The 15,137-nt window shown below is 44.3% G+C and overlaps 1 protein-coding gene across 4 annotated transcripts in view; it reads left to right on the top strand.

Annotated features, from left to right (window-relative positions):
* Fbxl20 (F-box and leucine-rich repeat protein 20) overlaps positions 1-15,137 on the top strand; it is a 68,368-nt gene that overhangs the window by 24,080 nt on the left and 29,151 nt on the right. For 3 of the 4 annotated variants that reach the window (XM_006534299.4, XM_006534298.4, NM_028149.1), the window contains exons 3-4: positions 11,395-11,449; positions 13,547-13,621. In XM_006534299.4, the coding sequence (XP_006534362.1) occupies positions 11,395-11,449; positions 13,547-13,621 (130 nt within the window). The remainder of the gene's footprint in view (positions 1-11,394; positions 11,450-13,546; positions 13,622-15,137) is intronic. The other variant, XM_030246362.1, reaches the window with a different exon arrangement.

The raw sequence follows: 15,137 nt of genomic DNA, 5'->3' as shown, positions 1-15,137 counted from the left end.
CTCAAAAAACAACAAAAAGGGGCTGGAGAGATGGGATCTGATGCCCTCTTCTGGTGTGTCTGAAGACAGCTACTGTAGTATATTCATAAATAACATGGCTAAATCTTAAAAAAAGAAAACAAGCTGGGCGTGGTGGCACAATCCTATAATCCCAGCACTCAGGAGGCAGAGGCAGGCAGGGTTTCTGAGTTCGAGGCCAGCCTGGTCTACAGAGTGAGTTCCAAGACAGCCAGGGCTACACAGAGAAACCCTGTCTTGAAAAAAAACAAAACAAAAAGAGAAGAGAAGAGAAAAGAAAAGAGCTTCAAGTCAACTGAAATACCAGAGGCTTGCATTTTTAGATGCTAGCGTTGTCTGAACTGCTGTACAGATGCTACAAGGGGTCATAATAATCTGGATTAAATTTGATACAGAACATTATCCGATATCTAAGTAGATTTCTATCTGTGAAAGGCTAAGAAAAACTTTACCTTCAGGTAGTAGTAAAGGCCAGTAAGCCTGCTGACCTGACCTCAGTCCCCAGGGTCCCCACGAGGAAGGAATGCAGCAGTCCCCACAGTTTTGCTCTCCCTCTGACACTTTTTTTTGTTTTGTTTTGTTTTGTTTTGTTTTCCGAGACAGGGTTTCTCTGTGTAGCCCTGGCTGTCCTGGAGTTCACTCTGTAGACCAGGCTGTCCTGGAACTCAGAAATCCACCTGCCTCTGCCTCCCAAGTGCTGGGATTAAAGGCGTGCGCCACCACGCCCGGCTCTCTCCCTCTGACTTACACACACAGTTTGTGGCACCCAAATCCCTTGCCTGCAGAGTTTTCTGTAGAGCCAATCCTCACCTCCTTCCAGACAGAATCCTTCTGGGTATCAGTTCTGTCTCCAGCCCCAGGCAACTGCACTCTACTTTCTGCCTCCATGGACTTGTCTACCCAGGACATTTCCTATAATAGGGATAGAGTCATTAGGCTCTTGTGTCTGACTTCTTCCAAACATGCATACAGGTCACAGGATATATTTATATTTTGTTCTTTTTAAGATAAAGAAACAGTCCAGAGTATGGATGTGCCACACTGTTTACTCTTCTTTTTATAGTAACTGGGCTATTTGTACTTTTGACTATTATCAATAGTGCTACTATAGCCATTCTAACTACTTGGTTCCATTTATTTATTTGGGGGCAGGGGTCCTAGGGATCCAACACAGAACTCCATGCATATTGGCAAACGCCTTTCTTCCTTCACAGAGCCATTTTACCAGTCCTCAGCCCAATTATTATTACTGTCCTAACTATAAAAGTGGGAGTGCTGGTGATGTGATATTTCTAAATTTAGCTTTTTGAGAACTGCCAGGCTGTTTTCCACGAAGCTGTTTAGGAGGGTCAGTCCCTCCTCCGTTACTACATGTCCACCCAACTGGGTTTTTGTTCGATTTCCAAATATAGTTCAGGTTGGCTTCTGTGTCATCATCTCCTGGTCTCAGCCTCCTGGGTGCTGGGAATCCATGTGGGTGAAGGTATCACCGTGTCAGCAGAAAAGGGGAGCTGGGGTCTGCACTGCTGGGTTGCACTGTTGGGTCTGCAGTGTTGCGGTCTGCACTGATGGGGTCCACACTGGGTTTGCAATGTTGGGGTCAGCACTGCTTTGGTCTATACTGTGACTTTTTTCTAAGTTTGAAATTACTGAAGAAAACTTGTTTCCTTTTTTTTTGGTTGTTGGGTTTTTTTTGTTTGTTTGTTTGTTTGTTTGTTTTTTTTTTGAGACAGGGTGTCACTATGCTCACTATATGGCCCTGGCTATCCTTGAACTCAGGTCTGCCTGACTTTGCTTCCCAAGTGCTGGGATTACAGGTGTGCACTGCCACACCCTGTCTACCTTATTCATCTAAATGATTCATGCTCAAGATATTACTCTAATGAAATTAGAAACCGTTCAAGAAAAATGATTTAGCCGTGTAAGAAAAAAAACTAGAATCTGACAGCTGGTAGTTGAGTCTAAAAACTTTAATACAGCTACAAAAAAAAAATGACAAAATGAAAATCTATTTACTTCTCTACCTACAGGTTCATGATACGTTCTGTGAACAATGCTCTAGATGAATAGAGAGCATGCAGATCGATGTTAACATCCCTGGCTGCTAGGTGATTACATCAAAAAAGCATTGCCTTTAAAGTTAGAAAGAAGGCAGGGGTCACCTCCATTCAATAGGACTTGTACATTCTCCCTAAAATAATAATCCATGAAACAATTGATGCTATCAAGATTTACAAGCTAGCTGGGCGGTGGTGCCGAACGCCATTAATCCAAGCACTTGTGAGGCAGAGGCAGGCAGATTTCTGAGTTCGAGGCCAGTCTGGTCTACAGAGTGAGATCAGCCAGGGCTACACAGAGAAACCCTGTCTCGAAAAACCAAAAGGAAAAAAAAAAGATACTTTAAAAAAAATGTATTTATTTTATGTATATGAGTATACCATTGCTCTCTTCAGACACACCAGAAGAGGGCATCGGATCCCATTACAGATGGTTGTGAGCCACCATGTGGTTGCTGGGAATTGAACTCAGGAACTCTGGAAGAGCAGCCAGTGCCCTTAATTGCTGAGCCATCTCTCCAGCCCTTGAAGCTGTTTTCAACTGCCAGTAATTAACACTCTTTCAACCCCAACCAAACAATATGGAGATTATTTTAGGTAAACTGAAATGGAAAAATAAAACAGGCTATCAGGTTGATTGGTTTAGGGACCTGCAAGATTTTAAGCCAAGTTGTGGGTTCTGTGGTAACCAGCCAGTTATTGGCCTTTAAAGCTGCTTTTCCTTATGGGTACTTGATGGCCACTGGCAAATACCAGACTACTGTCTTTCTGTTTGCTCTGGGTATAGAAATAGTTAATATTGATCCCTAGTAATATCTTCTCACAGATTGTAGCCCAGTTAGTCCAGTCTGAACCACTCACTTTAACTGCCCCACACTAGTCAGCTCGAATGAAGTGGACTCTGGAGAGTCAGAGTGCACACACCACAGAAGTGCACATAGAGAAGCCATGCTCCTCCTTCAGTTAGGGTTCCCTCAAGTGAGGTTCCCGTCAGCCAGCCTTTTGATAGGTTTCAGACATACGCACTGCTACGACAAAATAGTTGACCTAGATAAAGCACATGATGAATACAGTTTATTTCTCACGAGTTCTGGAGACTGGGAAGTCCAAGGGCAAGGTGTTGATAGATGATCACCTTGTCAATACATTGTAACCTAGTCAAAGATTAGTCACTGCCTGGGCGATGGTGACACAGAGCTTTAATCTCAGCACATGGGAAGCAAAGGCAGGCAGATCTCTGTGAGTGCAAGGCCAGCCTGGTCTGCAGAGTGAGTTCCAGGACAGCCAGGGCTACACAGAGAAACCCTGTCTGGGAAAAACTGAAAGAAAAACAAACAGACAAAAAAGAAAAGTCCACTCTTTTTCTACCCTATTCCCTGATAAAAGTACTCTCTGGTCGCCTCATGAACTACCTATAAGTTCCAATATGCTTTGTGTCTACTGGTGGTTTTGAGAGTCCTTCCAGTGTAACTCTGACTGGCCTTGAGCCTTCAGCAATCATCCTGACTCAGCCTCGTGAGTGCTAAAAGGAACCAGCACACCAGGCTTCAGGTCTAAAGTCTTAATGACTGTTTCAGTGACAGTACGTTTCTACACTGGTTTTGCAAAACTTTGTATTTCTCATGAGGTCAATGGCCTTTTATTTTTTTTTTATTTATTTATTTTTTTTTGGTTTTTCGAGACAGGGTTTCTCTGTATAGCCCTGGCTGTCCTGGAACTCACTTTGTAGACCAGGCTGGCCTTGAACTCAGAAATCCGCCTGCCTCTGCCTCCGGAGTGCTGGGATTAAAGGCATGCGCCACCACGCCCGGCTCCTTTTATTTTTTTTAAGATTTATTTATTTATTATATGTAAGTACACTGTAGCTGTCTTCAGACACACCAGAAGAGGGCATCAGATCTCATTACAGATGGTTGTGAGCCACCATGTGGTTGCTGGGATTTGAACTCCCGACCTTTGGAAGAGCAGTCAGTGCTCTTAACCACTGAGCCATCTCACCAGCCCTTGTTTTTATTGATTGATTGATTGATATTTGGTGGTTTTTGTAGTCTTGGCTGGTCTGGATTGCAAGCTGTACATCAAGATGAACTCAAAGTCCTAGAGTTGTCTTGGCATGGTGGCACATGCCTTTAATTACAGCATTTTCGAAGCAGAAGAAGGAGGATGACTGCTGTAAGTTGAGGCCAGCCTGGTCTACAAAGTTCCAGGACAGCCAGAACTTTGTAGAACCCTTGTCTCAACACGAAAAAGCAAGAACAAAAATTCTTTGAGTCAATCTACTTCTCCCTCCTGAATTTTAATTATATGAATCTGGGTTTCTGTTTACATACATGTGTATGCCATGTGCATGTTGGGTGCCTTTGGAAGCTAGAAGAGGGCATAGAATCCCTTGTAACTGGAGTTATAGACATTTGTGAGATGTCATGACCTGATTTAGTTGTGGATCAAAGGTAATTTTCTATGTTTTAGGTAAACACGTAATAGAATTACCATTTTTTATTGCAAAATAAGCATTCTAATAACCATGATTTTACCCCAGTAAAACATTTTTTGTTTTGTTTGAAACACTGTCCATCTCTACAGCCCTGGCTCACTGTGTAGACCAGGCTGGCCTCAAACTTGAGATGCACCTGCCTCTGCCTCCTGAGCACTGGGACTAAATGTATGCGCCGCCAGGCCCATCGTTCGGCCTACTTTTGTATTTTTTCAAAAAAGAAAGAGAAACTCCCAGGAGGCCCCTGACCTCAGAGCACGTGGTCAGCCTGAGAAGCGAGCTCTTCCCCCCCCCCCCCCCCCCCGTTCGTTTTCATCCTTCCTGATCCTTCCTGATCATTATCACAGTGAACCTGGAAGTGAACAGGTTTCACTTCCCAGCAGACGCACTTGGCTGGCATTCCTCTACCGCGGAGCATGGGCCCAGTATGGTCAAAGAGAAATGACAGAGGATTCCTACAGGACATTATTTACTTTCTGTGCTTGGGTGTTTTTTCTGCATGGCTATCTGTGTATCAGATGTGTACAGTAACCACAGGCCAAAAGAGGGCATTGGCCCCTCTGGGACGGAGTTACAGAAGGTAGTGGCTGCCGTGTGCGGCTTGTTTTGTGTAGAGATTACTTTTACTTCCTGAAGACATTGGTGTCTCAAGTTTTCTGCCTCCATCCGGGCGTGGTGGAGCACGCCTTTTATCCTACCACTCGGGAGGAAGAGGCAGGCAGGGTTTCTGAGTTCAAGGCCAGCCTGGTCTACAGAGTGAGTTCCAGGACAGCCAGGGCTACACAGAGAAACCCTGTCTTGAAAAAAAAAAAAGAAAAGAAGTTTCCTGCCTCCATTTGTTAACTTAGGCCCAGTCCCAGGAGCTTGTAGCCTCCATACAATCTTTAGTAGGCCTAGAATGTTTCAGCCTCTGAGACTTGCTGCTGAATAAGCTCACCCTTTCTTGTGCTCACTGAGCTCTGACTGGCTGATTCAACTCAGCTGCTCTGCCTCAAACTCCTCTCCAAGCTGACCGATTCAATCTGGCTTCTCTCAGCTTCTCCTGACTTGTTCTGTTTGACCTCAAACTCTCGCAATCTGTTCTAATCTTCTGGCGCCTGCTCATCCTCTGGCTCATTCTGTCTTTACCTGTGTCCAGCTGGTTTTCTCTGCAACTTGTCTCTGTGTAACTGTTCCATTAGAACTGCTCGCCCCTCCCCCTGCACTGCCCCTCAAGTAGCTTCCCTTTCCTTTCTCTTCTCATGAGAGTTGGGCAGATCCTGTTCTGTCAACTCTTCCTCGGATTTGTCACTTTGCCTGCCACCCAGTTAGACATCACTTTTAAACTTGGGTGCTTCCTTCGACAAACTAACTTTACCTTCAGTGTTTACTATTAAAGGAGTGCACTAAGTGGGTGTCTGAATTCCAGCCAGAGGGATTAAAGGTGTGTGCTAAAGGCTGAGCCTCACCACACCTAGAAACAGGTTTTTCAGTAAATAACACAATCTCAGAGCTTGGTGTGGTGGCGCACGCCTTTAATCCCAGCACTTGGGAGGCAGAGGCAGGCGGATTTCTGAGTTCAAGGCCAGCCTGGGCTACACAGAGAAACAATCTCAGGATTCACAGTGTGATCAAATATCCTGCAACATTTTGCTTTTTTTTCCTTTTAGCTTTTCATTTATTTTACGTGTATTTTGCCTTTATATATTCGTGTGCACACATGCATGTCTAGTGTCCTCCTTGGATCCCCTGGAACTGTAGCTACAGATGGTTGTGAGCCACCTTGTGGGTGCTGGGAGTTGAATCCGAGTCCTCCATAAGAACAAGTGCTCAACCCCTGAGCCATCTCTCCAGCCCAGCCTACTTAGAGCAGTAGGACTTTCCAGAGAGTTCTAATAGTAATATAGATGATAAAGTAGTTAACTGCTGTTATAGTTTGGATCCTGAATGTCTTCCAAAAGCCTAAGACGACTTGGTCCTTAGTCTTTGGTTCTCTTAGGAGGTCGAATAGCCCTTAGGAGTTAGGGCCTAGTCAGATATGAGCCCTTGAGGGGAGTATTGGGAACCTGGTCTCTCCGTGCCTCTCTCTCTCTTTGCTTCCTGGCTATCACATGTCCCCTCATGTTGCCATCCCACCTAACCAACAATCTAAGCAACAGCATAGCAAAATAACTGTGTTATAAAAACCTGAAATCACGTGATCATCACCTATTTTGTGCAGTGGTGAAAGTCTAACATAGTATACACTGAAGTACTTATGTGCTCTATACAGTGTAGATTAAAAAAGGCTCGCATACCAGTGAGTAGCATTTTGGTTAAAATAATGGTGCTGGAAAGTACCTAGATAACAGCTCAGGTGTCTGGCATGGCCTCTCCAGATCTGTGAGGAGAGACACACAAAAGGGCTGAGAGTGCTGGCACACACCTGTGATCCCAACCCAGCCTGGTCTACAGTTGAGAGTCCTGGGATAACCAGGGCCACTCAGACTATCTCAACCCCTCTTCCCCCAAACAGACAGGAAACCAGAGAGGTGAGCTGGAGAGGTGGCTCAGCAGCTCTTAGCACTGGTATTCTTACATTGCATCCGGGTTAGATTCCCAGCACACACATCGTGGCTTATGGCTCCCATAACTTCAATTCCAAAGGATATCATGCCTTTTTCTGATACCTGTAGGGACCAAACATACAGTTTGTATATATGTATATGTATATGTATATGTATATGTATATGTATATGTATATGTATATGTATATGTGTGTGTGTGTGTGTGTGTGTGTGTGTATGTAATGAATATGTATGTAATGTATACGTGTATATATACCTGTGTGCACACACACACGTGCATGCATGCAAGCAGAACAATCATACACAGAAAACAAGATAAATCAGAAGCAAGACTTGGAGCCGGGTGTGGTGGCACACGCCTTTAGTCCCAGCACTTGGGAGGCAGAGACAGGCGGATTTATGAGTTCGAGGCCAGCCTGATCTACAGAGTGACTTCCAGGACAGCCAGGGCTACACAGAGAGACCCTGTCTCGCCAAAAAAAAAAAAAAAAAAAAAAAAAGAAGCAAGACTCAGGCAAACAGCAGCAAGAGGCACACATATTTAAGCCTGTTCTTGGGTGGCAGAGATAGTTGGATCTGTATGGGTTGGAAGCCAGCCTGGGTTACATACTGAGATCCTCTTGCAGGTAAACAACAAACTCACGAGAGAGACTGGTGTACATCTGTAAGCCTAGCCCTCAGGAGATAGAGGCAGGAGAATTGCCCTCCAGTCTGAGCCAGCCTACTGCTACTGCTGCTTCTAGTTTCTTTATTCTTCTTCCTCCTGTTCTTCAGAGGCCAGTGGGAAATAGGCTGTGGGTGTTTCTGGGGATGGAATTCAGGTCCGTGTACATGCTGAACTATCAGTTTACCCAGCTGTGGCCCAGGTCCTACTGACACCCATTTCATTCATTATCTCATCATAGTTGTTGTCTGGGCTTTGTTCAGGTGTTTGGCTGACATTGCAGGATTCAGAGCAGTTGCAGTTGCGTAACACGAGTCCTCTTGCTCCTCCCTTAATCCTTTCAATTCAGTATCAACTTTAATCAGTCTCATGTGGGAGAATTAGAAATCTATCAGAAATCTAAGATGAGCCTGGTAGTTCAGGTGTGTGATCCCAGTTATTTGGCCAGCACTGTGTGTGTGCTGGGAATCAAACCGGGAGGCCTGTAAGAATACCAGTGCTCTTAGCTGCTGAGCCACCTCTCCAGCCCACCTCTCCTATGGTTTCCTGTCTTTTTTAGGGGGAAGGGAGGTTGAGACAGGGTGGTGTTAAGTGGCCCTGGTTGTTCCAGGACTCTTACTCTGGACCAGGGTGAGTTTAAGGTCGTCCTTAGACCTTGCCTCAGAAAGGAAAGAGGGCTATGTATGGATTGATGGATGGATGGATGGACGGACGGACGGACACAGCTTTTGCACAAGGGAAATGTAAGTTCATTGCTGCCCATGTCCCTTTTTTCCTCTTGACACCGTGCAGTTGTTTGGATCATCCAAGCCGCCTTCTGCAGCTGGTGCGTTCGTGTAATTCAGCATTCTGAAGCTGAGGTGGAGGGTGGAGTTCATGGACAGCCAGCCCCAGCTGTGTAGTGAAATCTTGTCCTACAGAGGGAAGAACAACTAAGCAATGCTGGCATCAGAACAGAAAATCCTTAGTTGTGTGATACAAAGGAAGACTTAAGTCCAGTGGGAGAGGTGGTCAGGAACAGTCATTTCCAGCACATATACTCGCTGTCATCAAGTGATTGCTCACAGGTAGCTTAGCCATTAGTAGGGAACTCAGGTGATATTGGAAAGCCATTGTCCACATGAAAAAGGATCGAGTTGAACTGGAGAATATAAGTGGTGCTGGTGATAACTGGTGGGCCCTGTGATTGATCCCGACAGCACATACACACAAAACCCCAAGTAAGCATAATAGCTAAAATTATAAACGTTTAGAATAAAGCATGGGAGGACGTCTCCCCAAAGTTGTCCCTAACAGTGACTTCTTGAGTATGACACCAGACTCAGGAAATAAAAGAAAAGCATGTCACTTGGTCTGCATCATGGTCCAAAGCAGTGACAAGGCAGCCCGAGTGTGGAAGGAAGTGAAGTGGGCGTGTAACGAAGGGTGCAAAGGACTTCACAGTCCAACAAGAAAGCCCACAAATGATCTAATTGTAAAACAACCACAGGGTGTAAACATTTTTTAAAAAGATTTATTTACTTATTTTATGGGTATGTATACACTAGCTGTTTTCAGACACACCAGAAGAGGGCATGGGATTCCATTACAGATGGTTGTGAGCCACCATGCGGTTGCTGGGAGTTGAACTCAGGACCTCTGGAAGAGCAGTCTGTGCTTTTAACCTCTGAGCCATATCTCTAGCCCCAACCACAGGTCTTAAATAGATGGTTTTCCAAAGAAGATGTGCAAGTGGCCAAGAAGCACATCAGAAAATAACCAAACTTTCCGTAGTGTCTTAAATGTAGTACCTGGGAGGCCAATGCAGGAGAATTGTTCTGAATTTGAGGCCATCCTGGTCTACAGAGTGAGATTCTTCCTCAAAACACCAAGCACAAAGGTACAAAAAGATACCAGTTCTTCTTCTTGTAGTGATTATATCTATTTTATGTATATGAATACACTGTAATGGTTTTCAGACACACCAGAAGAGGGCATCAAATCCCATTATAGATGGTTATAAGCTACCATGTGGTTTCTGGGAGTTGAACTCAGGACCTCGGGAAGAGAGCAGCCAGTGCTCCTAATTGGTGAGCCATCTCTCCAGCCCCCGAGATACCAATTCTTATTTCACAGCCATTAGTCTGACTGCTAAAAACAAGAAGCCAGGCATGATAGAGCATGCCTATAATCGCAGTATTTGGGAGGCAGAGCCAGGTGGATCTCTGTGAGTTCGAGGTCAGCCTGGTCTACAGAGCAAGTTCCAGGACAGCCTGTGGTATTATAGGTATTACAAGTCTGGAAAAACAGACCCGGTTGGGGGCGGGGGGAGAGGGAGGGAAAGGAAAAGAAAGAAAAGGAAAGAAATGCTAGCAAAGATAGAGCAACTGGAACATTTTTTTTCACTGATAAATAGGTGTTTAAAATGGTACACCTGATGCATAACAGAACTACAAAGGCGTCTACTTTTGGATATATAGCTGAAATAATTGAAATCAGACTCAGACAGGTATTTGTGTGCATAGACACAGAATGTGTAGTAACCAGTTGAGAAAATCAGCACAAGGATCCATCAGTGAGTGTACAGCATGTAGGGATCCATCAGTGAGTGTACAGCATGTAGGGATCCATCAGTGAGTGTACAGCATGAAGGGATCCATCAGTGAGTGTACAGAATGTAGGGATCCATCAGTGAGTGTACAGAATGTAAGGATCCTGTATATAAGGAACGAGTACTCAGCCCTACAGATGAAATCATAGCAAGTTCTTTACCAGAGAGATTCAAGAATGGGGTCACGAAGGCTGAAAAGAGAATGGCAAGTTCCTGTTAAATACAAAGTTTCAGTTTGACAAGATACAATTCCAGGCTGGTGGTAATGGTTACATAATGAGAGCCAATACTTAACGCCCTTGAACTAACTATACATACTTAACATAGTTTGGGGGCTGGCCCTCAACTGCTCTGTCTTTCAAGGTGAAAGAATTATTTTTGCAAATTGTTCAGGGTACATTTGTATTTGTTTGAAAGAACTGCCTTTGAGTGATGGAGGTGTTCGTATGTGTATATAATATTCTTTGTACAAAAAAAAATAATATTCTTTGTACATCATTATAGACTAAATCCAACTTCTTAAGTAACTGTATGAGGGTACAAAGGGGACCAGCAAAATGGGGGAGGAAGAAAGAGGGTACAGGGATATACATAAATGAAAAGATAATGAAACCTGTCATTTTATACACTAAAACTTTTTATTTAAAAAACAAAACCTGGGCTGGCGAGATGGCTCAGTGGTTAAGAGCACTGACTGCTCTTCCAGAGGTCCTGAGTTCAAATCCCAACAACCACATGGTGGCTCACAACCACCCGTAATGAGATCTGACGCCCTCTTCTGGTGCATCTGAAGACAGCTACGGTGTACTTATGTATAATAATAAATAAATCTTTAAAAAACAAAACCTAGATACAGTGGCTACACACCTGTAAGCCTACCGCTCGAGACTGGTGCAGGAGGTTCATGAGTTCAAGGCCACTTTGGGCCACATAATGAGGTGGGCAGGAGAGAGACTATGTAAGAGACAGACTATCTAAAGAGTGAGAACAAATGATAAAAGCTTGTCCCTCTCTTTTCTTCTTAGGATATTTTCTTTCCTGGATGTTGTTACCCTGTGTCGCTGTGCTCAGGTCTCCAGGGTAAGACGGTTGACATGGTGACAGGGGGACGTCTTCCTGGACTGGGGCGGTCGCCTTTTAGGTGTTGCTTGTCTATCATTTGTCCCTGCCCTGTAGTTCTGGGATTGAGTCTGTTTTATGTACTGTTCCTAATGTCTGCATGATACAAACAGAGGGGGCGCTTTACATTGGAAACCTTAACTCTGCTCATCTCACAACAGCACATCGGCATGCCCGTGGCTGTAGTAAAGGCTCTTGTGTACTTAATTCTCATGTTGTCTGCATATAGTCTTTTCTTCAAAAATGACGGGAGGGGAGAAAGGCTCCAGAGTAGCCAGCCCGTGGGAGGTCCCGTGAAGTAGTTTCCATTCTGGGTGGACCCAAGAGTCTCTTCAGACCACTCCTGTAACTCCCACCACCGCTGTATTTGAGAACCCAGAAACCTTAATGTAAAAACTTCCCCTTTCTGGTAATTTTAAAATAACGTTTCCATGCTAAAATCTCTACTTGCTTGCATACCCACCACGCTGGAAACGATAAGCTGTGATGTGATTTCTTTATTCCGCTTTTGTCCCGTAGCTGTATAGCTAGTCCTTACAAGTGAGCACATTTTCCTGTCTGGCTCCTTATAAACTAAAGTTGTCGTCCAGGGGTGTTCACAGTGGACTGTTAGTGCCTCTCGGGATCCTGTTGTTCTGATACTTGTGGATTGTACTGGGAAGGAGACATTTGCTCTTGTGGTACTGGGATTGAGTCTAGTGCTGGGCATAAGGTAGGCCAGGCCTGACACTGAGCCATACTGCCAGGACTTGGAGGTTTTTTGCTTTGTTTTGTTTTTTGATGCAGACTCTAGGGAGGAACCTGTCATTCCTAATTTTAGGCTGAGTTCTGCATGTTTCCTGCTCAGTGAAGAACCTGGCAAGGACTAGCACACAATCAGAGATATATTTAGCCCAAGAATCTCTTAAACATGTGGTTTTAAGAGTTTTATTTGTTAACTTCCCATGGCTAGCAATTAAAAAAAAAGAAAAAAAAAACACTGGAAAAATCAGAAGCCACAAAGAGAAAAGTAGTGTTGACCACACGAGAACTGTAGTGAAAACTACCTGGGTTTACAGTAACTGCTTGCTTGCCCTCATAACCGTGACATGCTTTCTGCTGATCATATGACAGTTATCCTTGGGTTTCTCGGAATATCCAAAATTTGGTTTTGGAAATCTTGAAGAAAAGTGGGAAATGGTGGTGTCCCAAACCCTTAATCCCATCACTCGGAAGGCAGAGACTGGGGGGGGGGGGGGGGTCTCTAAGAGTTCCTGGTCACCCAATGCTACAGTCTCAAAAACTTGTCAGAGGAATGGCTAATAGTGTAACCTCCTTTAAGTTGCTTTTTAAATTTGTTATAATAAATAATACTCATCTCAGCGTATGAGATGGCTGATACCTGTAATTCTGATACTTGAGTATCTTGGGTTTGAGTGCACCCTAGGCTGCATAGTGAAATACATGCAGAGGAGTATATATTGTTCTGAACAATATATGACTTTATTACATAATTAGAGAAAGCTTTTAAAGGGTTTAAAATGTCAAATGTTACACAACAAACAAGCTCCTACTGACATGGTCTCACACCCAATCCTGAATGTTGAAAATTGAAGAGACATAACAGTTTTAAAATTAGCACTGAGGCCTGGCCTGGCCCCGCCCCTAGGAGGATTGAGGCTGAAGCAGGAGATAGGTCAGTAGGCCCGACACAGTAATCCCTTTCCTAAAACAAACAATCAGGGCTGCCCCCGCTGTACAGTGCCTGCCTAGCAGGTACAGGGCCCTGGATTTGATCCCCAGCGAGACAAACAGTAAAATAAAATTGTCACTGAGTCAAATTGAACATAATATTGATCAATTATGAAGCATAGCTGAGTGAGTACATTGATAATGAGGAAACAATAAGAGAAAGATCCTGCCTTCCTGGGGCTTCGCCACCTTGATGCGGGTCCCTCGGAGACTGAGGACATTTTTGGTCGATCTCAGTTATTGGATGGTTGAATTGTGAATTTAAATATTACAGTTTCTGTTTTCATTTTGACCTCCATTCTTTCTCTTTCTTTTTATTCAAAACAGGCCTGGAATGTCCTAGCTCTGGATGGCAGTAACTGGCAACGGATAGACCTGTTTGATTTCCAGAGGGACATTGAGGTATGTCTCCATGATTTTTTTTGCGGGGGGGGGGGGAGAGAGCATTGAGGTATGACTGTGGTGTGGGGGAGACACTGAGGTATGACTCTGGTGTGGAGACAGGGAAGACACTGAGATGTGACTCTGGTGTGTATGAGGACATGGAGGTATAGTTTCGTGCTGTGTGGCCCATTGTTTTATTAGTAGTTACAGTGTCAGTCCTAGCCACAGAAACCTTTTTCCACTGAAGAAGCTCATTGTTTTGGTACAGCTGAACTTGATGGACGTCTCCAGTGTTCCCAGGAGGATTTTCTTAACTAGGTGTGGTAGCACAGGTCTTTCAGCAGAGTCAGGCAAGCCGCTGTGCGCTGGAGACCAGCCTGGCTGCATAATGAGACCCTGTGTCAACACAAAACCAGACAACAACAAAGTGTTTCTTCAGGTTTGGGAAGAGGGTACTAGGACTCACACCTAGGACCTGGAGCATGAGAGACCACACTCCTGACTGATCTGCTTCTCTCCCCCTAGTTTTTCCTTCAGTTTTTGAGTTCCCTGAAATAACACTAAGTTCTTTATTACATTAGTCCTGAGAACAAAGATTTTTGTCTTGTGGTTTGGTTTTTTTTAATATTTATTTATTTATTTATTTATTTATTATATGTAAGTACACTGTAGCTGTCTTCAGACACTTTAGAAGAGGGCATTAGATTTCGTTACAGATGGTTGTGAACCACCATGTGGTTGCTGGGATTTGAACTCAGGACCTTTGGAAGAGCATTCGGCGCTCTTAACCGCTGAGCCATCTCACCAGCCCTGTCTTGTGGTTTTTATATTTGTTTATTTTACAGTAAGTAGGCTTAAACTTGTTGGGTGTGGTTATCTGTGTTTATTCTTGATGGGTGTCTTGATTCTTGGGGGAGCAAGAATAGATATAATTAAAACTACTAAATTGTTTTTAACTAATGAGACAATTTCCTTGGGATACAGTCTTTTTTCTCACTTAATCTTTTTAGTGTAGCCTGTTGGTTTCCTTTGAGTAGAAAAGTAGAATAGCGTCCAGGCATGCACACACCTCTGACCCCAGCACATGAGAAAGTCCAGAAGATCAGAAAGAAGCACAAGGTCAGGGGACAGGAGATGGCTCAGTTGATAAAGTCCTTGCCATACAGGCGTGAGGACCTGAGTTCAGATCCCAGCATCTATGTACAGGTCAGGGATGGAGGTACACCTCTAACTCCAAAACCAAGGGAGCGGTGGTGGAGACAGATGCATCCTAGAAGCTTGCTAGCCAGTCTACCACAGAAGAAGGGCTGCTCAGAGAGAAGCCCTATCTCAAAACATAAAATGAAGAAGCAGGTAGAGAAGACAGACATCCCAATAGCCTCTGGACCTGCACATACGTGTGTACCACATGGAGTTCAAGTTCACCCTCAGCCACATAGTAGTCATACTAGCCTTGGGTACAGGAGACACATCTCAAAACAACAACAAAAACAGAGCTGAGAAAATGGTTCAGCAGTTAAGAGCACTGGCTGCT

The sequence above is a fragment of the Mus musculus genome, chromosome 11 (genome assembly GCF_000001635.26).
Source record: "Mus musculus strain C57BL/6J chromosome 11, GRCm38.p6 C57BL/6J".
Classification (NCBI taxonomy): Eukaryota; Metazoa; Chordata; class Mammalia; order Rodentia; family Muridae; genus Mus; species Mus musculus.
The sequence above is the reverse complement of the archived record's forward strand: the minus strand, read 5'-3'. Positions and strand labels throughout refer to the sequence as shown.